The sequence below is a fragment of the Condylostylus longicornis genome, unplaced genomic scaffold (genome assembly GCF_029603195.1).
Source record: "Condylostylus longicornis isolate FDR11 unplaced genomic scaffold, ASM2960319v2 ptg000052l, whole genome shotgun sequence".
Taxonomy (NCBI): Eukaryota; Metazoa; Arthropoda; class Insecta; order Diptera; family Dolichopodidae; genus Condylostylus; species Condylostylus longicornis.
In genome coordinates this window covers 662501-679742 of record NW_026578021.1, presented here as the reverse complement: position 1 = coordinate 679742, position 17242 = coordinate 662501, and the positions used below count along the sequence as shown (strand labels likewise).

The following is a 17242-nucleotide window of genomic DNA, read 5'->3' as shown; positions in this document are numbered from 1 at the left end:
GGTCCGTTGGAAGAACGTTTTTTACTGCATATTCAATTACTTCATTGACTCCTTCTTTGATTTTTAACAAACAATCTTCTTCTTCTGGTGAAGCTTTTAATTTAAAAATAACTTTGTTTGCCGTTACACCAAATTTTTTGATATATTGAGTTTTTTCAGCAATTATATCAAATTTTGGGGTGTTTTCTTTTAAAAATTTATTTAACATCATTTTTTTTGCCATGTTGTTAGTTACTTTAAAGTTATAATTATTCTAATAATATTTTAAAACATTATCAATTTTATATGTTAAAAAATACTTTGTGGAATGCGGATCTTGTTTATATTTTTATTAATCTAGATAACTGCAGCTATAATTGCAAGGTCAGGTGTTTCCATTTTTATAAAATTTACATAAAAAATTAAAACACAATTAAAAATTCTTAGTATAACACTTTTTTGGAATGCGGATCCTTGTCTTATAAAACATTATCAATTTATATATGGTTCTCTGTGAAGTGGAGAGTCCGGACGATAATTCTCGGTGCACCATTTTCATGCCGGACAGGTTTTCAAAAAAAGTAAGAAATCAAGAAGAATTAGATTACTTGAATACCAACCCTATGAACATCAAGTATATTGGTCGAGACGCCGACCGATGGAATATGCTTTTATTCGAGCTTATTCCTGTACTGCACTGTACTGAACAAAAATCAGCAAAAATACGAAAAGTTTAAATAAAAACAAAAAAAATAAAAATGTTTTTTTCTTTGCCATTGTTAAATTACAGCATTCTTCTTCTTTCATATGACTACAAAAAAGGCGCCGCCTAGGGCGGAGCGGCGTACGCGCGTAAGCGATGCGAGCCGGAAGGAACCTGGCCGCTTAAGTTTTAGCCTTCTAGCCGCTCAAGTTTTCACCCTCTGGCCACTTAAGGCCCGGCTCGCATCGCTTACGCGCGTACGCCGCTCGGGATAACGTTTTACGGCAACAACTTTCAAGGGCGTACACCAGGATGGATGAACTTTAAAGAGGCAAGTGAAGTAAAGTTTGACGATATCTGGGAAGTGATATTCAAATTATTTCAAAGCAATACAGAAGGAATTAACCCTGATTCTTTCGAAATAACAATTACAACTGTTCGCTTACCTTCAGGAAAAGGAAGGGTAAAAAAATATCTTACTTTTGAAGAAGAATGTCTAAAACGAAAAGGCATTGTTACCATAAAAAATAAAGACAGTCTTTGCCTACCACGTGCTATTATGGTAGGAAAAGCTTTTGTTGACAAAGAGCCCAATTATAAAAAAATTTGCATGGACGTCAAAAAAATTCAAAAACAATTGGCTTTAACACTTGTCAAAGATACTAATTTAAATATCAAAGAAAGTGGCTCTGGTATACCTGAATTGAAGAAAATTCAAGATTACTTTGGTGATAAATACAACATAGTGGTTTATGACTATAGCAACAACAAAAATATAATATTTGAAGGAAAAACTGAGGGCAAACGAATAAATCTTCTTTATTATAATAGGCATTACAACGTCATTACCTCTCTTACCTCAGCTTTTTGTAGAACTTATTATTGTGAAAAATGTAATATCGGATATAACACTATAGATAGACATATGTGTGGAGGACGCTGTAAATGTTGTCAGCAATCACCTGCTTGCAAAAACGTTATTGAAAATATATCCTGTTTAACATGTAAACGGACATTTAAAGGTTTAAGATGTTTTGAAAATCATGTAACTAAAAATATTTGTATAAATTTGCGTAAATGCTTAACATGCTTTAAGAATTATTCTACTAAATATGGAACACATAAATGCAACACAAAAGTATGCAAGAATTGCCTAAAACAAGTAGAACAAAATCATGTTTGCTACATTACAGTTAACAAACAAAAACCTAACATAGATAATTTTGTTAATTTAAAGAAAGGATATTTTCCTCACTTATTCAATACAGAAAAAAACAAAGAATACGTTGGACCATTACCACCACATGAATACTACAATCCAAACTTAATGTCAAAACCAGAACGATTAATTTTCTTTAAATGGTACGATGAAAATAAAAATACCGAATTTAACATGCGAAAGGAGATTGTAGAATACTGTAAAAACGACGTAATTATTTTAACGAAAGCTTGTTTAAAGTTTAGAAATATTATACTAAAAGATAACAATGTATGTCCGTTTACTGAGGCTGCAACCATTGCATCAACTTGCAATTTGATTTTTCGACGGAACTTTCTTAAAGCTGAAACAATAGGACTAATACCAAAAAATGGATATAGATTTACAGATATCCAATCAAAAATAGCTTTACAATGGTTAATTTGGGAAGAAGACCAGCGAAAAATTAATATCCAACATGCCGGTAAACAAAAAGAAGCTATCATAAATAATTTAAAAGTAGATGGATTTTGTGAAGAGACCAATCAAGTTTTTGAATTTCATGGATGCTACTATCATGGACATCCAAAGTGTTTTTCTTACAGGCATGACGAACCATTAGAAAAAAACGCAACAGACATGCTAAATTCAAGATATGAAGCTACAATTTCAAAGTCAGCCCGACTGCGTTTATTTGTTTATGAAGTCATTGAAAAATGGGAGTGCGAATTTAGAGAACAATTGATTGATAACCCAGATATGTTTTATTTAAACGATCATCCTATTTTAATAAATCTTCCACTTGATCCTCGGGACTCTTTCTTTGGTGGACGAACTGAAAATATAGTTACTTACTACAAAGCTATGGAGAATGAAAAAATTAAATATATTGACGTTTGTTCTCTTTATCCTTATGTTTGTAAATATGGTAAATTTCCCATCGGACACCCAGAGATTATTGTTGGAAACGATGAATGCATGAAACAAAATTTGAAAACTACAGACGGATTAATAAAGTGCTCCATTCTTCCTCCAACAGACTTATTTATCCCAGTACTTCCAATAAAACAAAACAATAAACTAATCTTTACTCTTTGCTTTACATGTAGTGAAGAAAAAAATATGGACGATTGTACACATGCTGACAACAAAAGGACATTGAATGGTACTTGGGTTATAGATGAAGTGGTGAAAGCTTTAACAAAGGGATACAAAATAATAGAAATTCACGAGATTTGGAAATATTCAGTCCAGCAATATGATAAAACTTCATCTAAACCTGGGTTATTTACTGATATAATGGATAAATTTTTAAAAATAAAACAAGAATCATCAGACTGGCCTAAAACGTGTGTTAATAAAGAATTGAAACAGCAATACATAGAAGACTTCTTCGAAAGGGAAAACATAAAATTAGACGAAAATAAAATATGTGCAAATCCTGGAAAAAGATCAGTTGCAAAACTTATATTAAATTCATTTTGGGGTAAATTTGGACAAAAAGAAAACCAAACACAGACAGAAATAATTAAGACTCCAGCTAATTTTTATACACTAATGACTGATCCAAACAAGGAAGTTCATCATATATTGATTATAAACGATGAGACTTTGGTTGTTAATTGGAAGTTTAAGCATGATGAATAAAACCATTGAAAACTGTAAATGTATGCGTAGCAAGCTACACCACTGCACAAGCACGATTGAAGCTCTATAGTTATTTAGAAAAGCTGGAAAACCGAGTGTTGTATTACGATACTGATTCTATTATATTTATTTCAAAAGAAGGTGAATACGAACCACCGTTAGGTAACTTCATCGGGGACACGACAGATGAGCTCACGTCATATGGCGATGGTAGTTTTATAACTGAATTTGCTTCTGGAGGACCAAAAAATTACGAGTTCGCAGTGTATTCAACAAAAAGTCAAAGTCAGGTAGCAACATGTAAAGTTAAAGGAATAAAAATGACTTACGAAAATTCTGAAATTATTAACTTTGAAAAAATTAAAGATCTTGTTTTAAATAATGATAAGGAAGGTGTCAAAATTATAACTTCAAATTTCGTAAGAAATAATCAACACAACGTTATAACAGCTCCACAAATAAAAACATACAGGCAAGTGTCAGAAAAACGGAAATTTTTTGAAAATTATAGTTCTCTTCCGTTTTGATATAAAAAAAGTATACAAAAAATATCCGTGGAAATTTTCCAAAACCCGATAAGTCGATTTTTGGCAAAATCGAGATATTAATGAAAATGGAATGGTATATATGAGATCTTTGCTGTGACGAAGTCTCATAATTCAATGCAAGAGGTAAAGCGTTCGTTGGTGCATAAAACCATAACCCGGTAAAGTTTAAGAAAATCATTTATCAACATCATACCGTTGCCAAAACCCGATATTTATCATATCGTTCTTTCGAATAAACCGTAAAATCATTTAACAGTCTTATACAAGTATGCCAAAACCCGATATGTCCCGTACCGTAACGGTAAGAGATTGTTGTAACCAGCAAACAGAATGTTATATGTGGAACGAAACTGTGGCTGGACGGGGATCCTATAAACATGCTTCGTGCTTGTTTAAAAAAGTTATCTCATTACCCGAAACAATCAAGTATAATGTACTCTGATACATGTGGTGGCCAGAATAGAAATTTAAACATGACGGCCGTGTTAATGACGGTAATACAAAAAACGAATGTTGAATACATCGAACAAAAATTCCTTGTACCTGGCCATACACATTTAGAATGCGACTCTGATCTCGCTCGTATTGAAAGGACCAAAAACCTGTGACGTGAGTATATAATGTTATATGATTGGTGCAATTTTGTTCGTACCGTCACAGCTAAAATTCCATTGAATGTGTCTCAAATGACACAAAACGATTTCAAGATATTTTCACATTTTTGTAAAACAATTCTTATAAAAAGGAAAAAGGATACCGACGATAATCCTGTTAATTGGTTTAAAATTAGGTGGATAAGAATCACCAAAAACTTGGGTTATGTTTATTTTAAATACCACTTGAAGTACGAAACGAACCTTAAAATAATAGATTTCTCAAGGATAATAATCTCATAAATTCAAAAAAAAGACAGATTTATTGTCAATTTTACATTTAGTTGATATTTAATTTCTTGCCATAAATTTTGTAAAAATTTTAAAGCCACTAATGCTAGTTACAGCTACTTGTCTGAAAAAGATGTTTATTTCCATGCATAGTATAAAAATATATTATAAAAAAAGACTAATAATTGATAGCTTACTATAATTTTGGTAAAGAAATAATTAATTTCATATTAACTTTTATAATGACTATTTTCGTATTTCCTATAATACTAATACGATAGCTGGTTATTACCTAATCTGGTTAAGATAATGCAAAAATTTTATGATAAATCATTATATTAAAATTTTTGAACTTCATATAAATTTTTGTTTGTTATTTTATGTTTTAAAAAATATTATGGAAAGAATAAATTTATGTTTTTTAATAAAAAATTTTTCTTGAACAATATCTTTTACAATGGCGAAAAATACAAGAAAGAAATAGTTCTGAATTTGTACAACTTGTTTAAAAACAATTTTTTTCTTTTTGTGGTCATTTTTAAAAATATGAAGTATAAAAACACAAACATAACGCTATAAAGACTATTGTTTCTTTGAAAATCGTTTTTTGGCAGAGTATACTATTAAAATGGCCCACGTTACTTATAATTTGCGAAAACCCGATTGAGTTTTCCACCCCCCAATTTTATATTCCCAAAAGGTTGAAGCAACCTGAACACTATTTTAATATATTACTCTAATACTATATTACTCTAATAAAAAACCCCAGCTTACTAGCTCACTATTTTGTTTGAAAAATAAACATGAACGAAAAAGGGTTTTTTCTTAAAACTTTAAAATTGCGATACTGTAAAATTGCAAAAAAAATACTTATCGGGTTTTGGATAATTTCCACAGATATAAAATGTCTATTTTGAAATAAAAAAATAACTTAATAAATAAAAATGATATATTGTAAATTTTGTTTTATTTTTATTATTTATTTAATGTATATAATTTGCATCACACAAAGTAGTAAGAACTCTATTAATAATTTATTTGCAATAGTATTTTATACATTTTGCAAATCTCGACTTCCTTGATTGAATTGGAAATTTACATTGTACAATTTAATTTTTCTTCTGAAATATTATTTGCACCAGTAGACAAATTTACATAAATCGTGTCATTTTATTTGTATTTCATTTTTATTAGAAAAATAAAAATTAATCTTAACATACCACACCTGAGTTCTTATTCTTGAACTTGATTTTTCTTTCTCAATAAAAAAAAGCTTTAAAACATGTACACATGTATGTACATATTTTCTTCTTACACTTGAAAATAACCACTATTCTATTATAATAATAACAGGTAAAAAAAAAGCTTTCGTGCAATAACAAACAAAAACAAACCGGCTTAGGTGTGCGCTCTTGCATCTGGATGACCTTCCTATGTCGTGACCTCATATGTGCAATTATTCATTCATTCATCTGAATCATTGCATTTAGTCATTTATATACCATGTGCACTTCCGGGGTCATGCATGTGCACCTGACGCCACCGGCTGTTAAGTCATTCATCTCGTTTAATATGCAGGAATCCAGTTATAAATAACTATTCAAGCATGCAAAAATGCAGTCATAATTAAATATGCAATAAAAAGGCCATGCACCTAGGTGGCACGCGCCTCATTTGCATAATTATTTTCCCATGCTCAGGTGACCCCATTACTACTCAGGTCACTATTAAAATTATTTTCATTCATGTACAAAACTATTTCTAGGATTGCATGTATTTAGGATGAAGGATTTATGCAGTCTTTGAAATAAACCAAAAATTAATATAAAGTGGGGTTAACATAATGCTCGATTTTAAGGTTTAATTGTGTAAGTTAAGAAAAATAATTCTATTTTTTAATATCATCGAATTTACCGTCAGCTTTTTTCGTTTATAGAAATTTGAAAAAGCTTGTAGTTTCGGAAATATAAGGTATCAAAAATTCAAATTTTACAAATTTCAAGAGGCGATAACTTGAGAGCAGGTGGAGATGGAAAAAAATTTTCTTCTAACAAAATTAACAATTTGTTAATGTCTAAAAGCTCCTAAATTTTCAAGGTTCTAAAAGCTGATGTTTAGAAGAAAAACGAAATCAAAAATTTGGAAAAAAAAGGACTTTAGATAACGGTAAATTTGAGCGGCCATTTTGTTTTTCTAAAGTTTAGCTATAGTGTGCCGCGCTAGGGGAAGAGAGTCGCTGCTTTTCTGCTTTTGCAAAATTTCAAAAATGCTTAGGATTTCATTGCAACAAATAGTTAAAAAAGGATATTTTTATAGTTTTTGGGGTGGTATAACTTCTAGAGAGGGGGAGATAGGTAAAAATTTTGTACTACGGAAATAACTTTCCGTAATTTTACAGCTTTCTATCTTTAAGGGTGTAGAAGGGTTGTAAACAAAAAAAGTGTCCACGGACGGACGGACGGACGGACGGACAGAGTGAAACTAATAAGCACTTTTTTTCAAAAAATTTTTGGAAAAGTGCTAAAAAGAGTTTATTAGCAAAGGCTTTAAATGTCTAGATGTTGTAAATAAAATTAAAAGGAAGAAGGAAAATGGAAAATATATTTCAGTAAAACTTCTCTTTATGTTATTTTTGACCATTCGGAAGAGATAAGTAAGATCTGTAAAATAGAATACTTACAGCACATGAGAGTAAAAATTGAAGCTCTTAGAAGGAGCAAATCCATTCCGCAATGCAAGAGATGCCAGAGATTTGGACACACACAAAAGTTTTGCCAAAGAGAGGCTAGATATGTAAAATGTGCTGGTAATCATTTGACAGCGGAGTGCAACAAGAAGGATAATTTTCAGCCCAAAAGTGCGAACTGCAATGAGGCACACCCTGCTAGCCATCGAGGCTGTTTGGTTGCAAAAGAATTGCAAAAAAGAAGATTGAAAGAGAATAAAACCGAACAAAACCAAGTTAAATTTAATTAACAAAGAACTCCAAAAATAGACAGAATGGCGGCACCTAGTAAGGTGTTAAAGGGAGTATCTTATTCAAAAGCACTTCAAAGCAAAATTCCACAAAACACGAAAATGAAGGAACCTAAAAACAAAACCCCACAAATAAAAAGAACTGACGCAGACATTATGCAAATGATGCATAGTATGTTGATTAGAATTCACGAGATCTCTAAAAGATTATTAGAAATAGAAAATGCATACACTGAGATGTATACGGAAACACCAAAGAAGTTAAGAAAAGATGTACGTAAATGAGGTACGTATAGTAACTTGGAATGCTAATGGTGTTAATAATTAGAAAGAAGAATTGGAGGTCTTTCTCAAAACGAAAAATATATATATTTGTTTGTATTGTAAGATTTTTAACAGTATTTTACGATCCACGGAATCAAACGCCTTAGTTAAATCAAAGAATACCAATCCAACTTTGTAGTTCTTGCTAATTGAGTCTTGAATTTCGGTGATAACATCAAATAAAGCCGCATTAGTATTAGAGTTCTTAGTGAATCCGTATTGTCCATCGCAAATCAAGTTGTTATTGGTTAAATATTTTGTTATCTGTGTGTTTACAAACGTTTCTAATATTTTACTGAAGATACTTCTATCTGTCTTCACAGCGAGATCGGTCTAAAAATATTAACATCATTTTTATCTTGAGGTTTATATACAGTAATAACTTATGTAACTTTAAGTGCATCTGGCACCATACTTTCATGAATAGATGTGTTAATAAGTTCGGTTACAGGTTTAACTAATTCATTCCTACATATATTATGAATTTTACTAATACAACATCATAGCTGTGAAATTAATAAGTAATGTGCTTATTACACTAATAATTTAACTTAATGGAAATTTCTTCACGCAACTGCAGAACAGATAGATGACGTAATCAAAGGAACTGATGTGCTGACCACATCAGATTTTTTTTATTTTATCCTTTATATTTTTGCACCCATTGTAGAATTCATTTTCTTTTTCAATAATAATATCATCATTAATTATTTCGTTTATGGTATTCCACATTTTTTGTGGATTTTTTAAGCATTTAGAAAATTTCTTACTATCGTACTCTTTTTGTTTTTTTCTTTTAGTTGCAGTGAATTTATTCAACCAGTACCTATATTTGTTTTTATTCACTTCATTACCTTCGTTTTGCAATTTCTTTTTATGCCAATAATCCTTTTTTTTATCAATTCTCTGCATTCATTATCTATCCAAGGCTTAAATTTTGTTTTTATTATTATTTTTCATAGTACTTTTGATGGATGTGTTTTCTTTTATTAAATTTGTTAATTTTTCTAATATATATATGCCGTTGGCATATATTTCCATATATGCCAACGGCAACACTAAATGAGAAATGAATGTTACGTAGCACCAGCTGTTTTTTTTATTTCAGTGACGTTTATTTTCTTAATTACCTTGACATTGTTTTCTTTGATTACTTTCATCACCTGATTAAGTTCTAATAAGAAAATATTGTGATCTGATAAATTTGAATTAATCATATTTATAATAATTTTTTGTGTTATGTTATTTTTAAGTGCATGATTAATACAAGTTCCTGGTGAAGGTCTAGTTGGAAGTGTGTTACAAAATTTATAACCATTGGATAGAATTATATAATGATATATATTGGTGAAATTGTCATCATCATTAAGTATATTGAAATTGAAATCACCTAATACAATTGAATTTTTTTTTATGTTTTCTAGATAATTATTAAGAACGTTTAGGAAGCTTTCTACATTTTGCTTATCATTTATTGGTGGACTATAAACTGCAGTAAGATATAGTGGATTTGAGGCGCATTTGGTTGAGATTGAAAGAATATTGTTGATATTGTCATTATAGGAATTGAGAAATTTATAATCGAGCGAATTTCAAATAAAAATTACAATTCCACCAGCTCTACTTCAATTTCTACTCTCTAAAAAGTGCTTCAATTTTTACTCTCATGTGCTGTAAGTATTCTATTTTACAGATCTTGCTTATCTCTTCCGAATGGTCAAAAATAACATAAAGAGCGGAAGTTTTACTGAAATATATTTTCCATTTTCCTTCTTCCTTTTAATTTTATTTACAACATCCAGACATTTAAAGCCTTTGCTAATAAGCTCTTTTTAGCACTTTTCCAAAAATTTTTTGAAAAAAAGTGCTTATTAGTTTCACTCTGTCCGTCCGTCCGTCCGTACTTTTTTTGTTTACAATACTTCTACACCCTTAAAGACAGAAAGCTGTAAAATTACGGAAAGATATTTCCGTAGTACAAAATTTTTACCTATCTCCCCCCCTCTAGAAATTATACCACCCCAAAAACTATAAAAATGTCCTTTTTTAACTATTTGTTGCAATGAAATCCTAAGCATTTTTGAAATTTTGCAAAAGCAGAAAAGCAGCGGCTCTCTTCCCCTAGCGCAGCACACTATAGCTAAACTTTAGAAAAACAAAATGGCCGCTGCTTACTGTTATCTAAAGTCCTTTTTTTCCAAATTTTGATTTCGTTTTTCTTCTAGACATCAGCTTGTAGAACCTTGAAAATTTAGGAGCTTTTAGACATTAACAAATTGTTAATTTTGTTAAAAGAAAATTTTTTTCCATCTCCACCTCCTCTCAAGTTATCGCCTCTTGAAATTTGTAAAATTTGAATTTTTGATACCTTATATTTCCGAAACCGCAAGATTTCTATAAACGAAAAAAGCTAACGGTAAATTCGATGATATTAAAAAATATAATTATTTTTCTTAACTTACACAATTAAACCTTAAAATCGAGCATTATGTTAACCCCACTTTATATTAATTTTTGGCTTATTTCAAAGACTGCATAAATCCTTCATCCTAAATATATGCAATCCTAGAAATAGTTTTGTACATGAATGAAAATAATTTTAATAGTGACACGTAGACTGTATTTAAAAGCAGGTATACGTAGACTGCATTTAAAAGCAGAATTTTCACTTATTGTCATTATAAGAATTGAGAAATTTATAATCGAGCGAATTTCAAATAAAAATTCCAATTCCACCAGCTCTGCGCTTCTTTCTACATACGAATATTTTTTTGTAGTGTTTAATATTTATTAAATCAATTTCATCCTCTAAAACCCATGTTTCAGTGGAAATAATTACGTGAATAGTTTCATTTATACAATCCAGAATATATTTAATATCATCTAATTTATTTTTTATGCTTCTAACATTAACATAGAAACATTAGCATAAATTTTGTATTGGTTGGTAGAGTCAAATCTAATTCATTATTTCTCATTAATACAATTGAAATCTTTAAAATCTTTTTAATTTTATTTTTTCACTTATTATATATACTTACAACTGCCAAGTTTCATGAATCTGACTTTATTATTTTGCCGAATATAAAAAATTTGCCGTTGGAGTTGTATGGCAGCCACCCGAACCGGTGCAGCTATCCCATTATAATTTTTAAAGTATGTGTAGAATATAATTGGACACACGTATACAAAATTTTATATTTATAGCTTTATTAGTTTTTGAAATATTTAAAATAAACTCTTGGAGTTGTATGGCAGCTACCCGAACCCGTTGTCCGACTTAGTCCAATAACAATAGGGTTCGTCCTTGGCACAAAAGAAAAAACTTGTGAAAGTTTGGTGTCGATTGCATTATTCGTTTTTGAGTTATCGTGCGATCGGACGGACGGACGGACGGACGGACGGACGGACGGACATGTCTAAATCGACGCAGAATTTTACGCTGAGCAAGAATATATATATATGTCCATACTGCAGATGACTTCAAAAGTTAATATACCCATCACGAAGTGCAGGGTATAACCCTTCACGAAGTGCAGGGTATAAAAACGATCGCGAATGCCTCGAAAAAATTTTACGCCTTGTTATACATTGTATGGTAAAACCGTTTGTAAAAAAGCTTAACTTAAGCATTATAAAATACACATAAAAGTTGGCTAGCATACTTATAAAAGAATCTTTAATACAAAATTTAATTACTCGTTTCATGTGCGCAATATGAAAACATGATCCATCAATCTTAGTTAGAAGCATTCAGTAGCATTTTATCAAAACTTGGCAGAAAAAGCCTCATCTAAAAATAATTTATCTAAATTAAACGAACCAAGCTATTCAGAAGACGAGATTGAAGAGCTATAATTAATTTTTAAAACTAAGTTTCAAAATTTCAAGTAGAAATAATGTACATTTGAATTATCTTTTATGTTAATATTACTTATTTTTGTTTACGACTTTTCATGTTACATTAATATCGATAAAAATACAATGTTAATTTTGTTTCTCAAAATATATTAATTTTTTACAAAATAAAATAACGTATAAATTAAAATGAAATGGTGTATACCATACAAAAAAATTAAAATGAAACAGTGTATAACTTTCTTCATACAATTTCTACCAAAAATAAAATAGTGTAAGAAGTACCAAGAAATTTCAAACCTCTAATTTTCTAAGATCTACAAAAATTAATTTAATAAAATTTATGCAAATAAACTATTTATTCCCCCAAAAATGTTTAACATAACTTTTCAGGATAGACAAAGATGACGACCGGAAGATTTCAGATTCGAAATTTCATTTTCATTTTGCAAAAAACTTCAAACGCGATTTACTCAAAACTATACCTTTTTTTATATACTGTTTTATTTCTCAGCCGACGATATTATGTCTCGTCAGGAAGCTTTAAAAAAATATACATGCACAATTTATGTACGTATGTATCTATCAAAAATTTTATTTTTATTGTTCGAGCGAAAACCTGTAAAATTCTAAATTCTAATCCATTCATATATACATACATACATATAATCATATATACATACATACATATATTTGAATATAATTATTATTTTGTTTTTGACTAAACCTTTTCTTTATTTGGAAAATTCAATCCCATATGTTCACCCACAGTTTTAAAATAAAGTTGGGTCAAACCAATGGTTTGTATTGTAGCACTTTTCCCTTAAACAAGTGAAAATTCTGCTTTTAAATACAGTCTATGTATACCTATCACACTATTAAAATTATTTTCATTCATGACGCATATATGCAGTCTTTGAAATAAAGCAAAAATTAATATAAAAAGGGGTTAACATAATGCTCGATTTTAAAGGTTAATTGTGTGAGTTATGAAAAATAATTATATTTTTTAATGTCATGGAATTTACCGTTAGCTTTTTGTGTTTATAGAAATTTGAAAAAGCTTGCGGTTTCGGAAATATAAGGTGTCAAAAATTCAAATTTTACAAATTTCAAGAGGTGATAACTTGAGAGGGGGTGGTGATGCAAGCTTCTACAGCTGGGGTCTAGAAGAAAAATGAAATCAAAAATTTGGAAAAAAAGACTTTAGATAACGGTGAATTTGAACGGCCATTTTGTTTTTCTAAACTTTAACTATAGTATACCGCGCTAGGGGAAGCAAGTCGCTGCCTTTCTGCGTTTGCAAAATTTCTAAAATGCTTATGGTTTCATTGCAACAAATAGTTAACAAAGGGGGGGTATTACTTCTAGAGGGGGGGAGATAACTAAAAATTTTGTTCTACGGAAATAAGTTTCTAGTAAAGGTCTAAGTACGCACAAAATTTTATCTTTCTATCTTCACGGGTGTAGAAGTTTTGTAAACAGACATACGGACAGACGGACAGACGGACAGGCGGACGGACTGACGGGCGGATGGACAGAGTGAAACTAATAAGCACTTTTTTTTTCAAAAATTTTTTGGAAAAGTGCTAAAAACAGGTATCCATTCATAATTATGTATGTTTGTATTTATAATTTTGTTTCTAATTGTTCCAGTAGCAAAATTTCAAAATTTTCGATTCTAATACATTCATATGTACATACGTTCATTGGTTGGAAAGAAAAATTTTAAAATCTTCAATTCTAAAACATTCATAAACACATACATACATATATTTGAATAAAATTATTATTTTGTTTTTGATTAAACCTTTTATTTAAAAAAAAAACGAGAAAAAATAGAGTTGACCTTGTCAACTTTGTGATACCCGTACGAATTGGTTATCCTATGTGCGAATAAATATGTTATAGATGACTATGGAACAGACAATGACTTTAAGTTGCTGTATTATAACGTTAATTTATGCAAAATTTCAGTATTGTGTTTTTCAAAATACTGTGTGTGCCAAACTACTATTGAAGTTGTTTGGCAGCTACCAGAAAGAGCTAAGATATTTTAACGAATTTTATCAAACACATTGGCCCTACTTATATATTCGCTTGTGTGAAATTTTAATACCACAGCTTTTATATCTTCTGAGATATAGACGTCGGTTTAAAGGTAAAACTCATTAAGTAGCATTTTTAAGTTTACGAATAAATTGCAAATTACTGATTTTCAAGTTTCCAAAATCGGGAAACTCATGTAATTGTCTGGATGTGAGTTGAGATGAAAGGTTTCTTGCCAAGCTAAGTTCTACACAACTAACTAATATCAAAAAATTAACCAAGCTCTTGGAAAAATGCTTAAAAAGTTTTACCTTTGAAGTAATTTGTAAATTTTTGCACTTAGTGATAAAAAAACATTACATTCAACGATTTAATTTTTTATTATTTTTCTTTTTAACTTTAATTTAACATTTTCATAAAAATAATGCAACAAAAATAGAAAAAAATAACAAAAATAAACAAAATAGACAAAATTAATTCATAAATTATAAAAAAATTAAGAAATTAAATTAAAAATCCATTAAAATTAAAACATAAAAAATCTTAATCTTCTTCATCATGACGTTCATCGGCTGCAGGTTCTGGTAATCTTTCTTCTGTTATATTGCTTTTAACAGAAGGAAGATTCCTATACCAAGCCCTCAACTCTTCAGGAATGATACCGGTGTCACATAGCTTTATGAGGTCCTTCTTCTTTAATTCAGTAATGCAAAGCTGATTAGAGTAAGCCGGTTTGAGAACGTGATTCTGAGCTTGTTTACCTCTACCCCTAACATTTATTTTTCCAAAAGAAGACTCGTGGAAGTATTTGTAAAAGATAGCAGATGGATTTTGTTTTTCATACTTGAGACATTTAATTTTTAGCCATTCAACTTTATTGCCTTTTTCATCTTTGATTTTGTTTTTAATAGTTGCACAAGCCAATTCTTGAAAATCAAAAATGTTGCTATATTTTAACTCTTCAACTATATAAGGATCCTTGCCAGTTTTATTTTTAGATCTTGCCATTTGAAAAATCTCCTTCCAATCATTCATCAGAAAAGCGGATCGATGTTTTTTTGCATTCTCGATTGCTGAATGCATAGAATCGCATTCCATATACGAATGACCAGATTCTAAAAATTTGTGTTCTATCACTTCGATCGACGGATGTTTTTGAACGCAATGCAATAGAGCTGCTGCAACATATTTATTACGATTTTGACCACCGCAAGTATCTGAAAACATTGTTAAATGTTTAATGTTACTTGAAACACCATTTATGTACTTTAAAAGTACTGTAGAGATTTCATTAGCGCCTCTTTTTCCATTAAGTTCGTTCCAGCAAAAGCAGTAGCCCTTGTTTTTTTTCCGCCTTCGTAAATAGTTAAATTATATACACACAATTTTCTACTATAATATAATTGTCCTATATCGGCTGAAGGTAATTGCAAAACACTCTGCAAATCAAAAGTAACAGTCTGAAAATTTTCGTCTTCGTTCGCTCGTTTTTTATCTTCTGCTTTTGCTTTGTAACAATCTTCCTTTCTGGAAACATGTGCGTCATAAATTTCTTTCAAAAGCTGGTCATCCTTTGAGGCATTGTATTTTACACAAGTTAAACACTGATCTTTTTTTGGGGTAAAAAAAGACAAGTTGTATTCTGTGCAAAAAACTTTTCTGTAAATAGGACTTCGCACGGGTAAGACATTTTGTTCTTTGCAGAAATTTAAATATAACGAATACATTTTAAGTATGCTTAATTTGGAATCTAAATACTGCTTGTTGCTAGATTTCCTTACATAATGTGGTAACATTCGAGGAAAACTTTCAATATGCGTTTTAATAAGGTCAATATCATTTTGGTCAGTAGCATTTCCAGGTGTTTTTTTGCCTCTGTTGTCACTTCCAGAAAAAGTGCCTCCTTCAGCACTTATGTGTTTTAAAGCCGTATTAATTGGCCCATTTGATATACATAACGTTTTTTCAAAAAAATTAGCACATACCCGAAAAGTTTTGTGAGAGTTTTGTAAATAATACTGCTTAGCCATTAAGCGCGGTTTTTTTGCCCGCGGTCTACGTCGTTTTGGTTCTTCTGTTTTTACGTGCTGAATAATATAATCTCTTTGCCGTTTAAAGTCATTAAGACCCCAGTATTCTTTACAAAGAAAAATACGGTCGTCTTTTGAAAAATTTTGAGTACATTTAAACCTACATGTATCACAGTTGACTGGTTTTGGCTCTTTTGCAGGTTTAAGTCCTGCTTTAGTTGTGTAAGGTTTGCACTCAGATCGTAGTTTAGTACAGGTTTTTGCTTTCCAGTTTTCCTTGTTAACTTTTCTCCATCTAGCTTTTGATTTAGTTAAATCAGCAATTTCTTCAATCATAGCACTAGCGTTATCGCTTGAAGTCAAGTCATAGTCAACGAGTGGTCTTTTATTTTTATTGTCATTTTCCTCCAAGCTGTCATCAGATGATTCCAAAAAGTCTGAATCAGGCTCATAATTATCTTCTGATCCGTCAGAAAAATCTGGAAGAGACTCCGAATCTGAATCATTTGTTTTATTTCTTAAGAAATCTGCTATTTCATTTTCATTCAATATTTTGTCTTTTTCTATAATTACATGAGGAAACAAAATATTATTAAATTTTGTGATAATCATTAGAACATTGCAACTCATAAAAATCTTAAATTCATATCATATTATAACTGCACTTTGAAATAATAAAATAATAATGGTAAACTCACCCAACTTGCTTAATATGATTATGTTTTTTATTTTAGTTTTTTCTTTTTTAAATATTTTAAATTTAAATCAAAAATCAATTTCTAATAAAATTTTAACAACGTGATGTTCACTTTAACTTTCAATAATGACTAACGAATTTATGAGTAATGTAATCAATAACAATGTGATGCAAAAATGATCTTGCAAGAGCACGCTCAAACGTGTTCACTAGTATGAAATTCATTAAGTACAGAAAAGCTACGAACAATAATGAAAAAATTCATTAAGTGACTTTAATGAGTTTTACCTTTTACAAAAAAAATAAAAATCACACTTAGTGATATTTACACCTCTGTATTATTGCTTTA

At 30.1% G+C, this 17242-nt stretch overlaps 1 protein-coding gene and 1 pseudogene across 1 annotated transcript; one reads left to right on the top strand and one right to left on the bottom strand.

The window, feature by feature from the left end:
* Nucleotides 1-998: 998 nt before the first annotated feature.
* LOC129611560 (uncharacterized) lies at nt 999-3527 on the top strand. The gene is made up of 2 exons (XM_055524756.1): nt 999-1233; nt 1342-3527. Exons 1-2 carry the CDS (start codon nt 999-1001, stop codon nt 3525-3527), a joined length of 2421 nt encoding a protein of 806 aa, XP_055380731.1.
* Nucleotides 3528-15434: 11907 nt separating this feature from the next.
* Nucleotides 15435-17242, bottom strand: part of LOC129611558 (putative uncharacterized protein DDB_G0282133) — a 13104-nt pseudogene continuing 11296 nt past the window's right edge.

Bases quoted from the DNA above. Each gene is read 5' to 3' on its own strand.
- LOC129611560 (XM_055524756.1), top strand. From the start codon at position 999: ATGAACTTTAAAGAGGCAAGTGAAGTAAAGTTTGACGATATCTGGGAA. The intron at 1,234-1,341 runs GTGCTATTATGG...CACTTGTCAAAG, and splicing joins AGACAGTCTTTGCCTACCAC to ATACTAATTTAAATATCAAA.